The 19,811-nt window shown below is 63.7% G+C and overlaps 2 protein-coding genes across 6 annotated transcripts; one reads left to right on the top strand and one right to left on the bottom strand.

Annotated features, from left to right (window-relative positions):
• Positions 1–266: 266 nt before the first annotated feature.
• KLHL17 (kelch like family member 17) lies at positions 267–6,149 on the bottom strand. The gene is made up of 12 exons (XM_029217769.1): positions 5,934–6,149; positions 4,809–5,068; positions 4,600–4,721; positions 4,218–4,439; positions 3,624–3,740; positions 3,230–3,443; positions 2,808–2,952; positions 2,556–2,723; positions 2,048–2,136; positions 1,892–1,965; positions 1,510–1,691; positions 267–1,171 (listed from the first exon to the last, which is right to left on the bottom strand). The coding sequence occupies exons 1-12, from the start codon at positions 6,032–6,034 to the stop codon at positions 943–945; spliced, it is 1,923 nt and encodes a 640-aa protein (XP_029073602.1). The 5' UTR covers positions 6,035–6,149; the 3' UTR covers positions 267–942.
• A 1,441-nt stretch (positions 6,150–7,590) lies between these two features.
• Positions 7,591–19,506, top strand: NOC2L (NOC2 like nucleolar associated transcriptional repressor). Of its 5 annotated transcripts, none has more exons than XR_003792702.1 (19): positions 7,591–7,659; positions 7,803–7,955; positions 9,143–9,317; positions 9,406–9,522; positions 10,129–10,249; positions 10,336–10,426; positions 12,142–12,220; positions 12,331–12,441; positions 12,804–12,917; positions 13,591–13,779; positions 13,930–14,069; positions 14,888–14,999; positions 15,812–15,899; positions 16,151–16,252; positions 17,427–17,570; positions 17,676–17,789; positions 18,565–18,703; positions 18,895–18,951; positions 19,248–19,312. XR_003792702.1 is itself a non-coding variant. In XM_029217122.1 (19 exons), exons 1-19 carry the CDS (start codon positions 7,634–7,636, stop codon positions 19,364–19,366), a joined length of 2,217 nt encoding a protein of 738 aa, XP_029072955.1. In that variant the 5' UTR covers positions 7,591–7,633; the 3' UTR covers positions 19,367–19,506. The 5 variants fall into 5 exon arrangements, 3 of the variants coding, with proteins under 3 accessions (XP_029072955.1, XP_029072956.1, XP_029072957.1); XM_029217122.1 differs by having other exon boundaries at positions 15,786–15,899; positions 19,248–19,506; XM_029217123.1 differs by having other exon boundaries at positions 10,132–10,249; positions 15,786–15,899; positions 19,248–19,506.
• The last annotated feature ends 305 nt before the right edge of the window (positions 19,507–19,811 follow it).

Raw genomic sequence — 19,811 nt, forward strand, 5'->3', positions numbered from 1 at the left:
CTCACCCCAGATCAAGGTCAGGGTCCCCAAGGCTTAACCAGAATCCAGGAGGGAGGCCATGACCCTCCCAGGTGCGCCTGGGACAGCCATGGTGAGGGGGAATGCCACGCATAGCCAGGAGTTAACACACTGGCCACCACAGCCCTGCCCCTGGATGTGATGGTGCGGCCTCCAAGCCCCCAGGTGCCAACACATCATCTCGGCCCAGCCGCACAGCCACCCCAGGCCCTCCTGGTCACCCCAGACGGGACCCTGAAAGACAGAGATGGACACTCAGCCACAGGCCCGCAGAGCCCAGGAAACGTGTTTATTGTTCAAGGGGCTCATATTGCTGTATGCGGCCTGCGGTGTACGTGTGCCCAGCTCAGTGCAGGATCCAGAAATGACACCACAGCCACGGGAAGGAAGCCCGATTCGTGCCCGCCCCCGCCGGGAGTGTGCCTGGCTGGGCGAGGCAAGGAGGTGTGCAAAGCTCAGGCTGGGGGTCTGCACCTGCTCAGAAAGTCCCCCCCCATAACTTCTCTGCATCACTCCTCGGTCCCTCCAGGTCTAGAGAGTCCAAGTTGGCCCCTTACCCACGGGCAACGCCAGTGTCCACCCTGTCGCTCCCCAGTGCCCCCAGCACGGTGGGAGGACACCCAGGAGGGCAGCTTGGTCCCAGAGACAGGACACTTTAAAAGTAAACGGAGAGACCGGCAGCTGCAGCCTGCTCACCACCAGTCAATAAATAAACGAGTGAATAAATAAACGGCACACAAACAAACACTGAGGAAGGAACACAGAAAGCCGCGGCCTAGACGCGCGGAGACTGGACAGACGGCCCCGGACGTTCCTGGTGGGGGCCGAGCCCCGCCCCACGCGCAGGGGAGGCAGGCGCTGGGCCCAGGGGCCTTAAGGCACGTGGGAGGCCGCGGGCGGGTCTCTGCGCAGCCGCACCACGGGTCAGAGGCTGGTGGACGACACGGACAGCGTGGGCGAAGAGGGCGGCGGGAAGTTGAGCAGCTCGAGCACGGCCACGCCCACGCTGCTGCGCCGCGTGAACATGCAGGACGCGGCCACCCACTTGTTGGTCCTCGGGTTGTACTTCTCAATGGAGTTGAGGCTGGAACTGCCATCGTTGCCCCCTACGGCGTACAGCCATCCATCCATGGACACCAGGTCGTGTGTGCTCCTGCCGGCAGGGCGGACAGGGAGAGGTAAGGGGCGAGGCTGGGGGTGAGGAGGGCGCAGGGCCGGGTCTGGGGCGGTAGCCACCTGAGGAGCCTCAGGGGGCGGGGCCTTGGGAGGTATCCTGGGGGCGGGACGGATGGGAGGGGGAAATGAGCCGGTGAGGCGGGGCCTTGGCATGATGGGGGCGGAGCCTTGGAGCAGTGGGGGCGGGGCCCTGGAGGGAGAGACCTGGGAAGGAGGTGGGGGCACACGCCGCGCAGGGGTGAGAGCCTGGGACACATCTGTCGGGGTCGGGGGTGCAGACCGCTGTGGTGGTGACAGGTGTGGGGGCCAGCACACCTTCGGATGTTCATGGGCGCCACACTCTCCCAGGCACCCGCCTTGGGGCTGTATCTCTCCACAGAGTTGAGGCAGCTGGTGCCGTCATTGCCACCAGCCACGTAGAGGGCCCCCTCCAGCACCGCCACACCCGCGGAGCTGCGCCGGCTCAGCATGGAGGCCACGGGCGTCCAGGAGCTCACCTGCGGTGGAGGGACGGGCTGGGGGCAGACCCACTACCAGCCTCCCTCCGTCTCCACGTGCAGGACTCTAGTCCAGGGTGGGGTGTCTGTGGGACAGGGTGGACGTAAAGGGATGACCCTCCGGGAGATGGGGGTGGCCAGAGAGTGATGGCCCGAAGTAGCTCTGGGGAAGGGGAATGTGTGATTGGGGTGTTTCGCACCTGGGGCTCATACTTCTCCACGGTGGCCAGGTGTGACGAGCTGTCATAACCGCCCACGGCATACAGGTTCCCATCTGCAGAGAGTCAACACACCCATGGTGCACCTGCTGTGTGCGGGGGTCCCTGGCGTGGGAGCTATGCGAAGCAGTCACCCACCGAGCATGGCCACGCGCACATATCGCCTCCGGGTGCTCATGGCGGCGATCGACGTCCATGTTCCTGTCAGGGGGTCGTAGCGCTCGGCACTGTAGACACCAGGACGGCCGCTGACCTTGAGCAGTGGCAGAAAGGCAGTCCCGGCCCCACTACCTGCCCTCCCCCGAGGAATGACTAAAATTCTGTGCTAGGCAGTCATGGAGGCTGACCCCAGAGTCCCACTGGAGCAGGAAGCAGGGCCTACTGGGTGGACACAGGCCACAGGCTACCTGGATAATGCTGGGCGAGTGTCCACCTGGGCCCAGCCCCTGGCCTGGTGGGAAGGATGCCAGAGAGGAAAGAAGGGGCCACTGGGCTAGCCCAGATGAAGAGGCACAGGGGACCCTGGTGACCTGACTCAGGCAGGGTCCCCCTTGGTTCCCCTCAGGCAGGACCTCTGCGGTCCTGATGCAGCCACACCTGCTAAGCCAACCCTGAAAGGCCACCCGGCCCTGACCCCAGCCACTACCTGTTGAGGCAAGAGGCCCCATCGTAGCCACCGGCTGCATACAGGAGTCCGTGCAGGGCAGCCACACCCAGGCAGCTGCGCCTCGTGCCCATGGACACCTCAGGCTGCCAGGTGTTGGTCACAGGGTCGTAGGACTCTACGGTGGCCAGGTCTGAAGTCCCATCATAACTAGGGGAGGGGTTCGCTGCCAGTCAGGGTTGGCCCAGTGGGCACGTGCCAAGCCCCTGACCCGAGCCCAGCCCCCACTCTTACCCGCCCACGGCATACAGCCGGTTCCCGACTGCCGCCACGCCCACCCGGGCCCGGCGCGCGGACATCGAGGCCACCACATGCCAGCGGTCAGCGCGTGTGTCGTACGCTTCGCAGTCGCCGTGGATGGCGAACAGGCTCCCGCCACCTAGGCAAGGGGAGGTGACGGGCAGGACAAGGGGCCAGGGACGCAGTGGGCTAGGAGGCTCTAGCACAGCCCGAGGCTGAGGGCCTGGAGGCTCCAAGGGCAAGTGGGGCCAGTGACTGGTGAGCAGGTCACGCCGCGGTGGATGGAGGAGCAGGTGTGGGGTGAGCGCAGGGTGGCCACGGCACGGGGTGGGGGGGCTTGTGCTGGGCTTGTGGGTAGGGACACGGGGCGTAGGGCAGGGATGGGGGACCGGACGGGATGGGACGGGTGGGCGTACCCACAGCGAAGAGCACAGGGCCAGCGCCCTCACAGCGCCGGGGCCGGGTGCGGCTGCTGCCCAGGACGCCCCTCTGCTCGGGCAGCAGGTGGAACTTGAGGGCCTCAATGAGTAGGTCCTTGCAGTCTGGGTGGTGCCGCACCAGGCTCTCGGCGTCCACGTGGCCCAGCAGGAAGTCCCGGCTCAGCAGGGGCAGGCGTACACACTTCATCAGCTGGGGTGTGGTAGCACGCCTGCTATGGTCAGGCCTGCTCATGTGTCCTAGACCCTCCTCAAGACACATGCTTGCATCACCCCTGTGGGATCTCTGGACACAGAAGGGCCCAGGCACGCCGGATCCTCAGTCACTGCATCCCCTCCCAAGCACCGCAGGCCCCCCAGCGCCTGGCCTCACCCGAGGAACGTGCTGCCTCCGGGTATCCACGTCGTGCTTGACCCAACTCAGGACGGCACGGTAGACGTCCTCCTCTGAAGGCACGTTCAGGCTGTCGCTAGAAACCAGTTCCAGCACCTGGGGGTGGGGACCCTCAGACCTGAGATCTGGGGAGGGGCTTGGGGACCCATGGAGCCCTGAAGGTGCCTGGGAGGGAGAGTCCAAGGGGGCCCAGTGTTCCTATGAGGAAGAGCCAAGCAAGGTCAGGAGTCACAGACCCAGTTCCCAAGGGCCTAGCTCCAGAGCAGTCCTGGGAGTACGGAACCAGGCACGGGAGACTGTGGGCAGGTGTGTAATCAGGACAGGAGAGTGTCAGGTATCAATGGTGATGGCTTGTGTGGGGTTAGAAAATGGGGGTGGGGAGTTCCCAGGGGATGGGTGGCGGGGTTGGAACGTCAGTCAGAGACTGGAGATAAAGACTAAGGAGCAAAGGACCAGGTCTTATGGGCCCAGATGATGGGGGCCGGGGGGCCAAGGCTGGTACTGGGGTCTGGCGATTGGGTCAGGGTTGGGGTCCGAGTCAAGGTCCAGGCTGTGCTCCAGCTGCCACGTTACCTGCTTCAGCGGCAACAGCATGAACTCCTCAGTCTTGGCCACGTCCACGAAGTGCTGCAGCACGTACCTGTGTGCCGCCTTGAGCAGGTCACTGCACGAGTGTGTGTCGGCGAAGCCCCGGATGCCCAGACAGTTGGAGGGGTCGAGCTGACTCAGCAGGAACTTGCAGCAGGCGTCACGGACCCCATTCAGCTGCAGAAGGCTGGCGGCCGGGAGCAGAGTCTATGGGGCAAGATGGGAGAGAGGGCCAGGGGAGCAGGGACAGAGAAATGGACGTGAGGACTGAAGGGGTGGCAGCGGTACAGGGGATGCTGGGGGCGTGGGGAGAGCGGAGGCACAAGCACGGTAGCGGTACAGGACGTGAGAGGTGAGGCAGCCTCACCTGCACGTTGCCTTCCCCCACCACGATCTCGGCCGTGTACGCAAACTGCACCAGCTGGTCCAAGGCCTGAGGGTCGATATCGTGCAGCGTCACATGCGTCTGACGGCTCTCACTCATCTCATCTGTGGGGACAGCAGGTCAGGCTGGTCCCCACCCAGGGAGAGCTGCAGAGTCCCCCAAGTGCCCGGACCCGATGGGGCAGTACTTGCTTGTGAACATGGCGTGGAAGTAGGGGCTGCAGGAGGCCAGCACCACCTTGTGTGCCCGGATCTCCTTAGCAGCCACGTGCAAGACGATGTCACACAGGAGGCCGCGCTGCCGCATGCGGCTCATGGCCACGAAGGCATCGTGGTAGTGCCTCTTGGAGTTGTGGGATACGGTGTGGCCCTCGCGGCTCAGCAGCTGCATTGCACCCTCCATGGGGCCCGTGGGCCGGGCCTGCCGGGGCCGGGCACGCTCTGCCTCGGGGCTGTAGGTGGGCAGTGCCTGGTCACGGTGTGCTCTGCAGGGAGCTGCTCACCCACCCCTGAGACCCTGGGCAGGGCCTGGGCCCCCAGGAGGCCGCCCACCCCCAGCAGCCCGAACCAGGTTTCCATCAAGGACCCACTCCCCTCGGGACCTCCCCTGCTCTCCAGGCGCTACCGCACTCTGCTCCCTCGCATCCAGGGAGCCCAACTAGACTCTGCTCCAACCTGCTACCAGAGTGAGGTCGGATCCCACGGCAGACCCCGGTCCGTCATTGAACCTGTACATCTTCCTCTGCCGCGACCCCTGCTCAAGCTCCACACTTCCCTCCGCCCGGGGGCCTCTGTGAAGAACCCGGCTCTCTAGACCCTCCTCGGGACTAGGCTCTCTGTCCATCGCTGGCAGCCCTTCCTGAGCCCCCATCAGAGTCCGGTGTCCTCGGCACGGGCAGGGCATGAGGGAAGCGCACGAGGTGAAACCGGTCCGTACTGACCGGTGGCTCTGAAGCAGACCCCTACACCGACCAGCAAGTGTGACCTCTCTTGACCGCCAACCCCCCATCATTCAGACAGGCCGCCCGAGTCTTTGAACGGCGCAGCCGGAATTCAAGGGCGGCGGGAGGGGACAGAGCCTTCGGGGGCAGACTCCTCGGGACGCCCTGCCCCGCGCCGAATGTGTGCGCGGGTAACGCAGGGGATCTGGACCCTCCGCGGTAGGGCCAAGCCTGCGGGGCACGAGGTCGCCCCCTCCCGGCAGCCTGCCAGGGTCGGCGCGCCCCTCCCTCCCTCCCTCCTTCCCCCCTCCTCCTCGGCCCTGGCCAGTCAAGGTCCCCAGGCCCCCGGCCCACTCACGCTGCCGGCTGCGGCGGCGGCGGCGGCGGCGGCGGCGGCGGCGCCTCGGGCGCAGGCCCCGGGCTGCCGTGCTCTGGACTTTGCGTCCTGCCGGCCGGGCGCTCGCTGCGCGGCTGCATGGGTTCGGCCGCCGGCCCGCCGCCGATCCGCGGAGGACGCACGGACAAGCGGACGCCGGACGGCTGGAGGGCTGCTCGGCGGTGGCGGCAGGCTCTGCGTTCCCCGCTCCCGCCGCTTGCCCGCAGCCGCTGTTTCTCGGCGCCGCCCGCTCCGCCTCCCGCGCTCCCCCGAGGTTTCGGGGGCGCCGCGTAGCGCGCGAATCCTCCCAATGTTTCGGCGCTCCGCCCGCCTCCTCCTCCAGGAAGCCCCCCGGGCCCCGCCCGCCGCCTATCCCCAAGAAACCTCCTGGACCTTCCGCCCGCCTCAACTCGTTCAAGAAGCACCCCTCGCCCCTTTCGGGGCCCCGCATCTCCTGGGGGCCCGAGTGGCCCCACGTGATGCCCCTGGGACCTGAGCCAGCCGGGGGCCGCGTCTGCCCTCCTCTCTCCAACCCCACACAGGCCACTTTGCCGTCTGGCCTTGATCTGGACGCTGGCTGCAGAGCGGGAGAGGGGGTGGGGTGCACGCCCTGGGCGCTGTGGGGTCCCCTGTCTTGGGATCTGGCTGTCCAGGCCCGCGGACCTCCGCCATTAGGACGAGTGGGGGGAGGGGAGGGCATAGGTTGGCTTCCCCACCTCCTTACTTCCCCAAGGCAACCTTCCAGCCTCCGGGCCTTTGCACCTGCAGGCTGTTCCACAGATAGGGCAGAGCAAAAGTGGCTGTCCCCGCCGGGGCCGGCCTGGGTACTTAGGCAGATGTGTTCGTAGCTGAATTCCCAGTAGAGGACTCGCTGGACTGAAATATCAGCCATCCTCTTTCAGGGAGATTTTGCCAACCTGGTTTCAGTAACAGTGCTCGGGTCTGTCCGCTGTCTGACCCCTCTGGCTCCCCCAGCGCAGGTGCTATGGGGCTGTCCAGTGAAGTGGAAACGGCTCTCATCCTTCTGATCCTCATCAGAGTGTCATTTATCAATTCGCAAACAGCCCATCTATAGCATCACCATTTCTATTTTCGTCTGTTTTTTCTACTAAAGATTGTTGGCTTTTTATTATTGATTTCTAAGAGCTCTTTGTATAGAAGTCCTCTCTGACACGTGTTTCCCCCCATGCATTTTTTCCGTGGTCAATGCATTGACATCCTCACAGGCACGTGTTCACGGAACCCATGGAGGGGGCGGTGGGGGGGGGGGCTGTGGGCTGGGCTGGGCGGTGACCCGGCCCGGCCCTCCCCCAGGTCGGTGTCGTTATTAGTGCCTCTTTTGGTAAACGTCACAGATTTGTGAGCGGAATGGCGGGATTCCGCCCTACGCAGTCCTGCCAGGTGCTGGAGCTCCGCAGTCTGTCCCTCAGCGGAAACGAGCGGGAGCCGTGACTGAACCAGGCCTGCGCAGGGAGCTTTCATCCCGCGTGCCACCCTGGGAGGCCGAGCGCCTCCCGCCCAAAAAGAGATCTGAACGCGCCCTCCCGCCTGGATGCCGCCACAGCCAAGGTTGGAGAACCTTAAAGCCACCTGGCGGGGCGCGGCGGGGCGGGGCCAGGGGCGGGGTTGCCTGCAGGAAGTGCTCTTGGCGCAAGGCCTGCTGGGGCCGGAAGTGGGGCGCACGCTACGGGCTTGCAGTTATGGCGGCGGCGTGGACCCGCAAGCGGTGAGTTGAGGCTCCGATCAGGCCTCCCGGCGGGCGCTTGCATCCAGAGAGGCTCCTCTTGCACCTCTCTGTGTTCCTGGGGCGGCCGGGCTGGGGCATACCGGGCTGGCGGGGAGTCATGACTCCAACGGCATGGCCCGCAGGCGCCTGGCGGAGCTGACGGTGGACGAGTTCCTGGCCTCGGGCTTTGATTCCGAGTCCGACTCGGAGCCCGAAGGAGCCCCAGAGGCGGAGACGCGGGCGGCACGTGGAGCGGCCCGGAGCCCGGATGGGCCAGGTGGGAGTCCCTTGGCCAGGTGAGTGGAGCGTCTTCTACGGGCCGGGTGTAAGCAGAACCCACTTAACCGTCCTGGCCCGCCCCATCAGAAGGGTGCTGACCACTCCTGGGGCCTCAGGACTGGGGCCTGGGGACCTCTGATCTCTCCCCTAGACCTTTCGGCTTGTTTATTCTTCCGTCCGGTATTTACGGAGTGACTGCTCTGTGCCAAGTCATCCCGGTGTTGGGAAACGCTGGAGAATAGTATTCATTTTTGGTCTAGGAGAGCCTACTTGGCCTTGGATAAACCACAGCGTGTAGGGCGGTGGAAGAAACAAGTGCTGCAGACAGGAAGGAAAAGCAGAAGGAGCTGGAGGAATAGGGAGCATAGGTGGGAGCTTCTGCGGCAGCGTTAGGTGGAGTGGATAAGGCCGTTTTATGAAACCTGAGGGAGTAAATTGCAGCAGTAGGGGAAGAATGTCTGGGTGTTTCAGGCAGCAGGAACAGCAAAGGTCCTGAGTTGGGAGTGAGCCTTACGCAGAGTTCAGCATGGCTGTGGCAGGAATGCGAGGAGAGTAGTAGGAGGTGAAGCTGGAGAGACGGTGATGGGGCTGGATCTTGTAGACCGTTTATATGGCGTCTCAGTACAGTTGGAAATTATCCTAGGGTTTTGAGTAGTGAAGTAACGTCGCGTGACATGTAACAGGATGGGTCCCTCCGGTTGCTGTGCTGAGAGCAGGTTGTAAGGGGCTGGAGTGGACAAGTGAATTGAGAGATGATGCTGGTTTGAGAGGAGTCGTGAGACTTTTGGAAGTATTGATGATGAGATCTCGTGGCAGAGTGCGTGCTGGGTGTGAGAGACAGAGAGGGTTTACCTTTCACGTGAGTACCTGGAAAGGGGGAGTTAGCGACAGCTGAGGTAGAGCAGCGTGTGGGCAGAGTAAGTTCTGGGGAAGCTGCAAGTTCAGCGTTGTTTTGAAACACGCCTTGGGTTTGAAACACGTGTGCAGGGGCTGCTGGACGTGTGAATCCGGAGTTTGGGGGAGAGAGAGATCTGCTGAAAACTTACTCTCTGGAAAGCTCCCTGCCTTGGTTGTTGGCAGCTGCTGTGGAGGGAGCAGACTAAGCCTCATAGGTTCTCTGAGGAGGACAGGAAGCCTGATCCCCCCTCCCCCCTTGGCCTTGGCTGTGCCAGCCGGTCAGACTTGATGACCCCCACCTTCTCAGACGGCGTAAGGGCCGTGCGTCTGAGCACAAGGACCAGCTCTCTCGACTGAAGGACAAAGACCCTGAGTTCTACGAGTTCCTGCAGGAGAATGACCAGAGCCTGCTGAACTTTAGTGATTCGGACAGCTCTGAGGGCGAGGAGGAGCAGCTCCACTCCCTGCCCGACGCGCTGGAGGTGAGAGCCTGTGCACAGCTGGGTGGGGGCGGGGGCATGTTTGTGGCCTCTGCATCTGGTCTGGTGGGGCCCTCTGTGTCTGGTGCAGGAGGCGAGCGAGGAGGAAGATGAGGAGGACGGGGCCCCCAGAGGGCCTATGGGGAGGAGGAGGGGCTCTGCCTCTGTGACGCTCGCCATGGTTGAGAGATGGACGCAGGCAGCGAAGGTGAGAAGTGGCCTGGGCTGGGCCGCTGACCCCGCCCCAGCTCCCGCCCCCCTGCTTTCTTTCACTTACCTGGGGCAGTGCAGGTGGGAGGAGCCCACTCTGATCCCGTTCAGCACTAGACGAGAGAATCTCGCAGTTTTCCCTGCATGCTAGGAGGGCTCAGGACTGCATTCTCTCCTTCATTCAGAGACTAGGGCCTTTGCCTTCTCCTTTCCTCTCTGTTTTTTCCAGGGCTCTCTGAAGTCCACTGTGGGCAGGACATAGTCTCTGTGCCTTTGCTCGCTGGTGGAGCCAGGGCCCTTCTGAGGGCCTTGCAGTGGTTTCTGCGGAAAGGGAGGACTCCAGATACCACTTGGAGCTAGCCGTTCTTTAGATCCAGGCTCCTCCGCCCCTCCCTCATGGCCCTTCCAGGAGGGTTCTGGACTCTTTCTGTTCCTTGCACATGGCTCCGTAACGCTGCTCCCACCTCTGCTCTTGGTCTGAGGATGTGGCCGAGGATGCCTTCCTCTCATAGAGCAGGTTCCTGGAGCCCCAGCTAGCTGCCTCTCGCTTTGCCAAGCACAGCTGACTGCTCCTCCAACATTCTGGGTCCTTCTGTCCTTTTAGCAGCACCTTACTCCAAAGCTGTTCCACGAAGTTGTGCAGGCGTTTCGAGCAGCCGTGGCCACCACCCAAGGAGAACAGGAAGGCACTGAGACCAGCAAATTCCAGGTCACGGACAGTGCTGGTGAGCTGGGGTGAGGGGACCAGGGATACAGTCTCTGTGTTCCATTTTCTGTCCTGAGAGTGGCATCTCTGGTCCCCTCATTGCAGTGTTCAACGCTCTGGTCACTTTCTGCATCAGAGATCTCTTTGGCTGTCTCCAGGAGCTGCTGTTTAGAAAAGCCCCGAAGGACAGTAGCAGGTAAGAGGGAGGAGGATGGCATGGGGAGGCATGGTCCGGGCCCTGCACTGGGGAAGGCAGGGGCTCTGGGACCTAGGGGCCCCCTCTAGACCTAGCTGGCACAGAGGGATGTGGAGGACAGAGCCAGGCTCTTTGTAGGGCTCTTGGGAGAGGCTGGACACTCAGGGCCCTGTGGGGGTAGCCCTGTCCTTCCTCCTTCCTGCCCAGAATTCCTCAAGGGCCACAGAGTGTGTGCTTGGCTTTGCTCCCCCGTCTTTCCTGGTCAGGATTCTGTCTCTTTTCTTTGGACAAGTCAAGTCTTGTCTGCTCTCCTTGCTCTTTGGCTGGTGCGAGTGTGTGTGTCTAGGCAGGGGCCCCATCCATGCTGGCTCGAGGACCTTGACTTCCGTGTGAGAGGTCAGTTGAGTGGAGAAGGCCCTGGAAGGTTTCCAGAGGGGGCAGAGCAGCAGCCGGCATTTGGCAGCTTGTGGGCTCCACTGGGGCTCACAGGAGCCTGTGGCCACGTGACCTGGAGGCAGGAAAGGCTTGGAGGGTCACACTCAGCCCGACGCTGCTCAGAGGGAGAAGGAAGCTCCAGGGAGAGGTCCGCCGGGACCACCTGGCGGGGGAGGAGGAAGAGGCCAGGACTCGGGGATGGGAGCACCTGGGCCTGGGGGCATGGTCGGGGCTGGCTGGACTGATGCGGCCACGTGGGGGGTGGCTGCCTGAGGGGGCAGGGCAGCTGGCTGCTGGCGAGAGTGGAGGGCCACAGGCGGTGAGTGAGTGGGCAGCAAAGAGGTAGCGCTCAGTGGTGCTGGCGTTGGCTGGGTGCGGGCTTCCGTGGGGGCCGTTGCAGTGGGGAGAGCGGTCACCATGGAGGACAGCGGGCTTGGGAGGAAGCGGCAGCGCCGCCTGGGTCGTGGCTCCAGGTGCCCAGCAGCCGGCCTCAGCCCATGGGGAGGCTATCAGGGGCCCCTGTCCTTGGTTCTTTTGCACACGTTAGCAGAGTTAACAGACACTTAACGTGCTGAGTTCTGCAAGTGTTGAGAGGTGATGCTTTTGAGGAACTTCCTAGGCGTCAGTCACTGCTGCTGAAATTAAGGTGTAAATGACTTGGTTTCTGTAAAGCGTACGTGGCCCAGGGAGTTCCCCGGTGGTCCAGTGGTTAGGATTCGGTGCTTTCACTGCCGTGGCCCGGATTCAATCCCTGGTCGGGGAACTGAGATCCCGTAAGCCGCAAGGCTAACAACAACGACAAAAACTATATGGCCCAAAGGAAGACAGCTTGTGCTGGCTGCCAATGACTGGGTCAGACCTGGGACTGCAGAGTGGGTTCCTGAGAGGTGTGGGGAGCTGGAGGCCAGGGGTCTGTCTGGGGGCTCTGGGGGAAGTGGCTGGCCCTGGCTCAGACAGGAAGGATGGTCAGCCCTCTGGCCGGGTGGGGTGGCCTGTGGGGGCTTGGGGCTTGGTGGTACCCCTCCTTAGGTGTAGCTGTGGGCCATCCTTGAGAGAGTCCTGGTGTGTCTCTAGCGTCTATCCAGCTGGAAAGTTCCCTGAACTCATGGGAAAGATGGGGGGCGGGGTGTCTCACCACAGGGCCCATGTGCCCTTGCGTCCTGGACACTGTGTGTGTCCTGGATGGGACATGGCTTGGGGCACACCCCTGCCTCCTGGTGGCCTCCCGATGCCCTCCTTGTGGTCTCGTGTCTGAGCTGGAGGGTGCGGTCTCCCTGCAGGGTGCGGCAGCCATCCAGCAGCCCGCTGTGGGGGAAGCTCCGGCTAGACATCAAGGCTTACCTGAGCTCCGTCATACAGGTGCAGTCCTGGGGGGCGGGGCCTGCCGGGTCACATGGGGGCCTGGCCACATCCACCGGTCCAATACTTCCTCGTATCCCGGGCCTCGCTGACCTCTCCTGCTTCCCCAGCTGGTGGCCTGTGTGGCAGAGACGACAGTAGCGGCAGCCGTCCTCCAGCACGTCAGCAGCTCCGTGCCCTACTACCTGACCTTCCCCAAGCAGTGCCGCATGCTGCTCAAGGTGTGTTGGCCTCAGGGCAGCCCAGCTGCCGGCTGGAGTGCAGGGGGCATCTGTGCCACCCCGTGGGGTTCTGTCTCGGGGGCACACTCGAGGCAGCACAGCCCAGCCACGCGAGGACGGGCTCCCCTGGGGGGCGGGGGGCAGCTTTCTGGCACCCACGTGCATACATGCGCTGGACAGCAGAGGTCAGTTTTCACCGTACGGCCTTCAGGAGGGGTGACGTGCTTTGGTTTCGCTCCTCCCCGATTGAACCCTAACTCGGGGAGTTCCCCGGGGGGGCGCTGTGGGAAGGGCTGTCTCTGGCCGGGCTCGGGGCGGGGTGGGGGGGGGCCGGGGCAGGCGGTGACAACTCGCTTCCACAGAGGATGGTGGTCCTGTGGGGCACGGGTGAGGAGACGCTGCGCGTGCTGGCCTTCCTGGTCCTCATCAAGGTCTGCCGGCACAAGAAGGACGTCTTCCTGAGCCCCGTCCTCAAGGTAGCGGTGCCCCTGGCTCTTCTGTTAGGGTCTGGGTTGAAAGTCTTGACCTGAGGGCTGGGCAGGCTGCCTTTGTGGTCGGTGTTTCTCGCAGGTGCTGTGACCCTGGGCAGACCCAGGTCCTCGTCATGGCTTTCTCCAAGAGAAGTGGGGGACGGGACGGCATGGGGACAGGAGCCGTTGGTCCCCCTGGGGCTCCACATGGAGTGGCCTGCACAGCTCTTCCCTCAGTGGACGAGGACATCAGACGTGGAGAAGGACAGGGACCCTGCTGCCTGGCTCTAAGCCTGGGGTGGCCTGCCCTGCACAGAACCCTCTAGAAGCCCCCTGCATCAGCCTGGCGGGCAGCTGGGGCTTCTCTGCCTCCTTCCCTTCTGGTCCGTCCACAGCCCTTGCCCTTTCGCACGGTTATTCATGCTGCAGCTCCCTCCTTCCTGGGTGTCTAGGCCTCCCCGTAAGACCCTTCCCCTCGGCACTCTAGGCTCTGCCCGGGGCCGGTGGAAGCAGGGCTGTGCGGCGGCGGGGCGTCTGCGGCACTGGTGGCTGGGCCGTGGTTCCTGCTGAGGCCAGCTCCGAGGGAAAGGCCCGTGTCTGCAGGGGGCTTGGAGCTGGGTGGTGGGGGCATGGGGCCCTGGGAGCTCAGAGGTGGCTCTGACTAAGGTGTTTCCGGCAGCAAATGTACATCACGTACGTGAGGAACTGCAGGTTCACCTCCCCCAGCACCCTGCCCCTCGTCAACTTCATGCAGCGGACTCTGACAGAGCTGCTGGCCCTGGACGTGGGTGTCGCCTACCAGCACGCATTCCTCTACATCCGCCAGCTCGCCATCCACCTGCGCAATGCCATGACCACGCGCAAGAAGGTGGGCGGGGGCGGGGGCCGGGCCTCCAGCGAGAGGCAGCTCAGCCCCTTGGCGGCGGGCACCAGGGTCCTTGCTGGTGGGGCTGTGGCGCAGGTGCAGGGGACCCCTTCACCTGAGTGGGGCTGACCCGGGGGACTGCGCTGTGCCCAGGAGACGCGCCAGTCCGTGTACAGCTGGCAGTTCGTCCACTGCCTCCACCTGTGGGGCCGCGCCCTCAGCACCATCTGCCCCAGTGAAGCTCTGCAGCCCTTGATCTACCCCCTGGCCCAGGTTGTCATCGGTTGCATCAAGTGAGTCGGGGCTGGGGGGTTGCCCCGAGGGCCGAAGGAGGTGGGGCCGGGGCTACACAGGGAGAAGGTTACAGGAGGCTGTCCTGGAGGTCAGGACAGGGGTTGTTCACAGAGGGTCTGGCCAGTGCCCCTGGCAGCTGGGGCCTCCAGGTGTGGTGTCTGTGACTTGGCAGCACCTGAGGAAGGTCTGGGCTGAGGCTGTCCGTGGCCTTGTCCCCGGTATCCCAGAATCGTTGTCAGCTGGGCCTCTTGGTTGCCTGTGACCTGGTACCTTAGTCCAGGACGCCGCACACACGTGCATTCTGGGGACGCAGGGTAGAGGGGACTGTGTGCAGTTTGAAGGCATTTGGGGTTATCTGTCTGGACGCCTTGGACAGAGCAGGTTTGGAGTGACGAGGCACGGTTGGGGTTGGTTTGCCTATGAATATCGTGCTGGTCTGTGGGGGCAGAGACGGGCAGAGCCACATGTGGCCAGCAGAGGGCATCCTTGTCCTCCTGAAGGGAGAAGAAAGAACAGTTTTGCTATCTCACGTGTTAAAATGAAATTGAGTCGCTAGCCAGGTGGGGTGGGGTGCCCGCCTCCGTAACTGAGCAAGGAGGCAGGATCTTAGAACTGCGACTTCGGTTGGGGCCTTCTGTCCTGCTTTTATCTGTCTGAGGCTGGTGTGGCCGCTGACCCTGCCGGGGAGGAGCCCCTCCCGAGGTTGGAGCCCAGTGGGTGGGGAGAGTTCAGAGGCAGCGGGGCCAGGCGGGTGAGGCTGGTTTGGGGGTGTCTGAGTCTGGGGTCTCTGCTCACTCCCGCCTTCCCACATCCCCAGGCTGGTCCCCACGGCCCGCTTCTACCCGCTGCGCATGCACTGCGTGCGCACCCTGACACTGCTCTCGGAGAGCACGGGCACCTTCATCCCCGTGCTGCCCTTCATCCTTGAGGTGAGCAGGTGCTCGAGGTGGGGCGGAGGGTGCGGGAGGGAAGACGCCTCCTGCCGCATGTGGTCCGACCACTCCTCAACTCGGTGCAGCTCTCCTGAGTGCTGGCTCTTTGCCCATAGCACACGGGTTGTGAGGGCGTTAACTGTATGCGGTGCCTGCCCGATAGGCAAGAGTGGCACCGCAGGCGAGTACAGCTGCTGCGCTGGGCTGGCCCGAGGGCGCTGGTTTTAGGGCACAGACTTGGGTCGATCTGGGTGTTTCCGCAAGATTAGAGTGAGCGGCGGAGCTGGGCTGAAAGCCCCGTCTGATTCCAAAGCTGTGTTCCCTTTGCTGCCTTTGTGCACGTGTACCTGTGTGTATACGTGTGCACGTAGCTTAGGTAGGGAGAGGTTTCAGTCCAAAGGCTAGAGGTCCACTAGGGCCGGGACCAGGCTATGGGGATGCAATCGTGGGTGAGGAAATTGCAGTGATGGTGACCCTGTGCAGGAGGGACCCTTCTTTGTCTCCAGACACTGGTTCTCATGTTTTTCTGGCCCGGTTTCAGGAGGGGGACAGCAGCAGTGTGTAAGGGTGTGGCCTGGTCCTGCCCCATTGACCAGGGCCCTGCTCTAGGGCAAAGGGACTCCCTTGGGGACCAGAGATCTGGAGCTGTGCGGGGAGGGGCTGGTGTCTGTGAGGCCGCGGGGCTGGCACTGTGTCTGGCCACTTGTCCTTGGTCTCAGGATGGGTCTCCAGAGACCCAGGGTAATGGGGTGGGCAGGCTAGGCTGACGGGTCCTTGGGGCAGATTTTCCAGCAGGTCGACTTCAACAGGAGGCCGGGGCGCATGAGCTCCAGGCCCATCAACTTTGCTGTGATCCTGAAGCTGTCCAAGGTCAACCTGCAGGAGAAGGCGTACCGGGTGAGCCCAGCCTCCAGAGGGGTCCGGGAACGCCCTGGGCGGGGTCACGGCAGGATGTCGCAGGGCACCGAGGTCAGCGTGCGGGGTGACTGGAGGTAGACGAGTGTGGATGGGAGAAGGCCCGCTGCCCTCCAGGCTTGAACCTTGTGGGCCTCCCGGGGCTGGGTAGCCTGATGAGCCTGAGCCCGAGTGTGGCTCCGAGGTCTGAGCTCCCCTCTGCCCTGACACTGTCCGCTCCCTCGCTGCCTCAGGATGGCCTGGTGGAGCAGCTGTACGACCTCAGCCTGGAGTACCTGCACGGTCAGGCCCACAGCATTGCATTCCCCGAGCTGGCGCTGCCCGCTGTCTTGCAGGTGTGTGCCCGCTGCCCCCCGCCCGAGTCCCTCCGTGGGCCCAACCCCTCAGCAGACCAGACCGCCTCCTGACAGGCTGGCGCCCCTCGCGTGGGGCCAGAGCAGGGCAGCCCTGTCACAGCCGCACAGGGCCAGTGGCAGGGCCTGGTCAGCTCGGGGGTCTCTGTGCTGGCACCACCTGGCAGCTGGGTCCCCGGGGCCGTGGTGTTGGGGTACATGCCGGGGTGTGGAGCCTGAGGAGGGCGCTGGCCCGGGTGCGTCAGGAGGACCCCGGGACCTGTCAGCCCCTCTCTAGCCTGCTACAGCCCAGGGCCTGGACCAGCCGTGAGGGCTCCCGGGGGTGTTGGGGCTCAGCAGGCTGCACCGGCCCCCGGCTCTGGGCCGGGCTGGTCTCTCTGCATGCTTTCCCCGGTGCTCCTGGGCCGGGTGAGGAGGCAGGAGACGCTAGGGGGTCGCAGGGAGCCCTGGCCGCCCACCTCAGCTTTTCTTCAGGCGACATTTGGGGTGGGATGGGGGGGTCTTCCCTCTCAGAAGCCCCTTGGAGATCCGTTTACTTTCAGCCTAGGTGTTTCTCATTTCAGGGAGGCCTGTGCCCATCTGGCCCTGGTAGTGAGTGGGGCAGGGTTGCTCAGACATAGGTGTGTGTGCGTCATTCTCTCTCTGAGTCTTGGGGATCATGGTCTAGAAGAGGGTCAACAAACGTTTTTGGTAAAAAGTCAGATGGTAGATATTTTAGGCTTTGCAATCACGGGGTTTCTCAGTCCGCTCAACTTGCCCGCAGAAGTGCAAAAAAATTCACAGAAACGCAGGAACGAAAGAGTGTGCCGTGTGCCAGCACGACTTTATTTACGGACAGGCAGCAGGCGGGATGTGGCCTGGAGGGTGGATCCATCCTGCCCCTGCCCACCCCTCTGCCTGGCCCACGGGGTTGGTGGTCATCCTCCCGTCAGCCCTTCGACCCCCACAGGTCTCTAAGGGCTGGGCCATAGAGTCACGCAGCCCCCGCCGCCCCCCACACACACTTGCACTGGGGCTCCCCCCAACCTCAGGTGCGTCCCCCAGGGCTCTGAGACACACGAACCCATGGCCCGCCCCCGCCTGCCTGTGGTCACCGCTTGCAGGGTGCAGAGTAGCCTTGTGCCTGGGGCTAGGCTGAGCTCCCCTTCTTCTGCAGCTGAAATCCTTCCTCCGGGAGTGCAAGGTGGCCAACTACTGCCGCCAGGTACGCCAGCTGCTCGAGAAGGTGCAAGAGAACGCAGAACACATCCGCAGGCTCCGCCAGAGGGTCTCCTTCGGCGTGTCCGACCAGCGCGCAGTGGTTAGCTGGGGGCTGGTGCCGGGGCCCGGGGGCCACTGGTCAGTGTGTGGCTGAGGTCTGGGGCTTTGCCCGGGGTGGGACATGACCCTGGATCTCCCTGCACAGGATGCCTGGGAGAAGCGGACCTGGGAGGAGGGGACCCCGCTCACGAAGTACTACAGCCAGTGGCGGAAGCTGAGGGACCGTGAGATCCAGCTGGAGATCAGTGGCAAAGAGCGGGTATGGTGGGGGGGGGTGTCGGGGATGTGGGCACGGCTGGGAGGATGTCAGCGGGGTCGGTGGGTGCTGCCCCCAGCCACCCTAGCTGCACCGACTGCTGGCGCTGCCGATGCTCTGAGGAGGTGGATGGCGGGCAGAACCGGGGAGAGTGTGGGGGCTTCTCCCACGACCCTCAGGTGGAGAGGCCCCAGGGCTGTGCTGGGGCAGAGGCTGCTGCCCCTCAGGCCTGACGGGCTGGGGCTTTTGGAGGAGTGCTGGGCTGACCCTGTCACCTAGGCCAGCCTGTGGACACCAGGAGGGCCAGCGGGGAGGTACAGGAAGAGTTCTAGCTCTGTCTTTGGGCCTGGGCCTGATCGGTGGGTGCGTGACGTTGTGACCTGAGGGGACAGCTTCGTGCCAAGGGGCATGACTGTCTGCATCCCTGTCCTGGTGTCAGTATGGGCAGGCCATCTGTTCTGGGAGTGATGGCTGAAAATTAGGGAAGGAGCATGGTTGGAGCCTGCAGCTTTGATGTCACTTAGCGGCCTCCTCACTGGCCTGGTAGGGCGGCTGTCCAGGGAGCCTACCCAGTGATGCCGACCAAGTGTCCCAAAAGTGGCCAAGCGGGGTCCTTGCATGGGGGTGGGGGCTGGAGGCTAGAGGAGTGCCTCATGGGGTAGGAGGGTGCAGGACTGGGTCTGGAATGTGAGTCGGGCTTGGGCTTGGGCTGTGGCCAGTGGGCAGGCAGCCCTGAGAGCCCACCCTCACCTGCAGCTCTGGGTCCCTGTCCTTCCAGCTGGAAGATTTGAACTTCCCAGAGGTAAAGCGCCGCAAGGTGGCAGACAGGAAGAGTGAGGACAGAGCAGAATTCAAGGACCTCTTTGATCTGGACGGCGCTGAGGACGCCGATGCCTCCCCCGACTTCCCAGAGAGAGGTGGGGCCCCCAGGCCTTGTGTCACCCCCTCCCACCACCACCTTTCAGGGCAGTTCTGGGTCCTCTGAACAGAGGAGACCTAAGGGAAAGTGGGGTCCAGGGCTGTGCCCCGGCCCCCGTCCTGCCTTAGCTGCCCCTCTGTGCGTTTGCTGGTGGGTCCACCCCCATGGGCTCTTGTGCTTGGTCCCCAGGGACGCCTGGGTCCCCAAGAGCTTGGCAGAGGGTGGAGGAAGTCAGTGGCTCAGAGGGTAAGTGGTTCCTGAGAGCGTGGGGTGCCGTGGTTTTTGAGCCCATCTGTCTGGGGACTGAGACTGTCATGGGGGATCTGGTGGGTGGGCAGGGCCATCAGCTCTAAGCTGGGCCCACGCACTCCCCCCCTCCCCCACACACTGGGCCAGCTGCTCCATCCCCGCTGGCTCTGGCCCCCAGCAACAGCAACAGCGATAAATTAATTAGTGCTGTGATTAATTAGTGATGAGTAACCTCCCAGGCTGGCTTCTTCCTGATAAAGCAGAATTTATGTAGCTGTGCACTCTCCCTGCAGATGGAAGCCCAGACACACAGGCGGGGCCGGACCCCCAGGAGCCGTGGGGGCTGGCCCAGGGGCCGGAGGATGAGCTGCAGGATCTAGAGCTCTCCGAGGATGAGGACGAGGATGACTGAGGGCTGCCCGCCTGGAGCCTTGTGGGGGGCTGCTGCATGGCGTTCCCAAGCTCACCAGGCAGTCAGGTGTGCTGCTGCGGCTGAGCCGAGGCCCTGGGGTCCGTGCCCACGCAGAGCGTAGATGGTAGATAGGGCTTTATTTTTACAACATAAGAAACCAGAAAGGACCAAGTGCTGTTCCAAGTCTTGGAGTGGCGGCCGTGGGGACGTAAACGACCGTGGGGCTGGCCTCCTGCCGTAGCTTATGGTGGCGGGTGAGACGCACCTACCCCACGAAGGTGCCGACCTGGAGTCGGGCTCTGCCCGGCGTTGGCGCGCGGTCATGCCGTGCGCACGGCCGACGCTGCAGGGCCTGGGGTGCGCCTGTGCCTTCTCCATCTCTGCTTTGTCCGCAGCCACCCAGCCTGCAGCGCCCCCGCCCCGGGCCTGGGTTCAGTCCCCACGC

The sequence above is a fragment of the Monodon monoceros genome, unplaced genomic scaffold (genome assembly GCF_005190385.1).
Source record: "Monodon monoceros isolate NGI ecotype Baffin Bay Population unplaced genomic scaffold, NGI_Narwhal_1 Super_Scaffold_12, whole genome shotgun sequence".
Lineage (NCBI taxonomy): Eukaryota > Metazoa > Chordata > Mammalia > Artiodactyla > Monodontidae > Monodon > Monodon monoceros.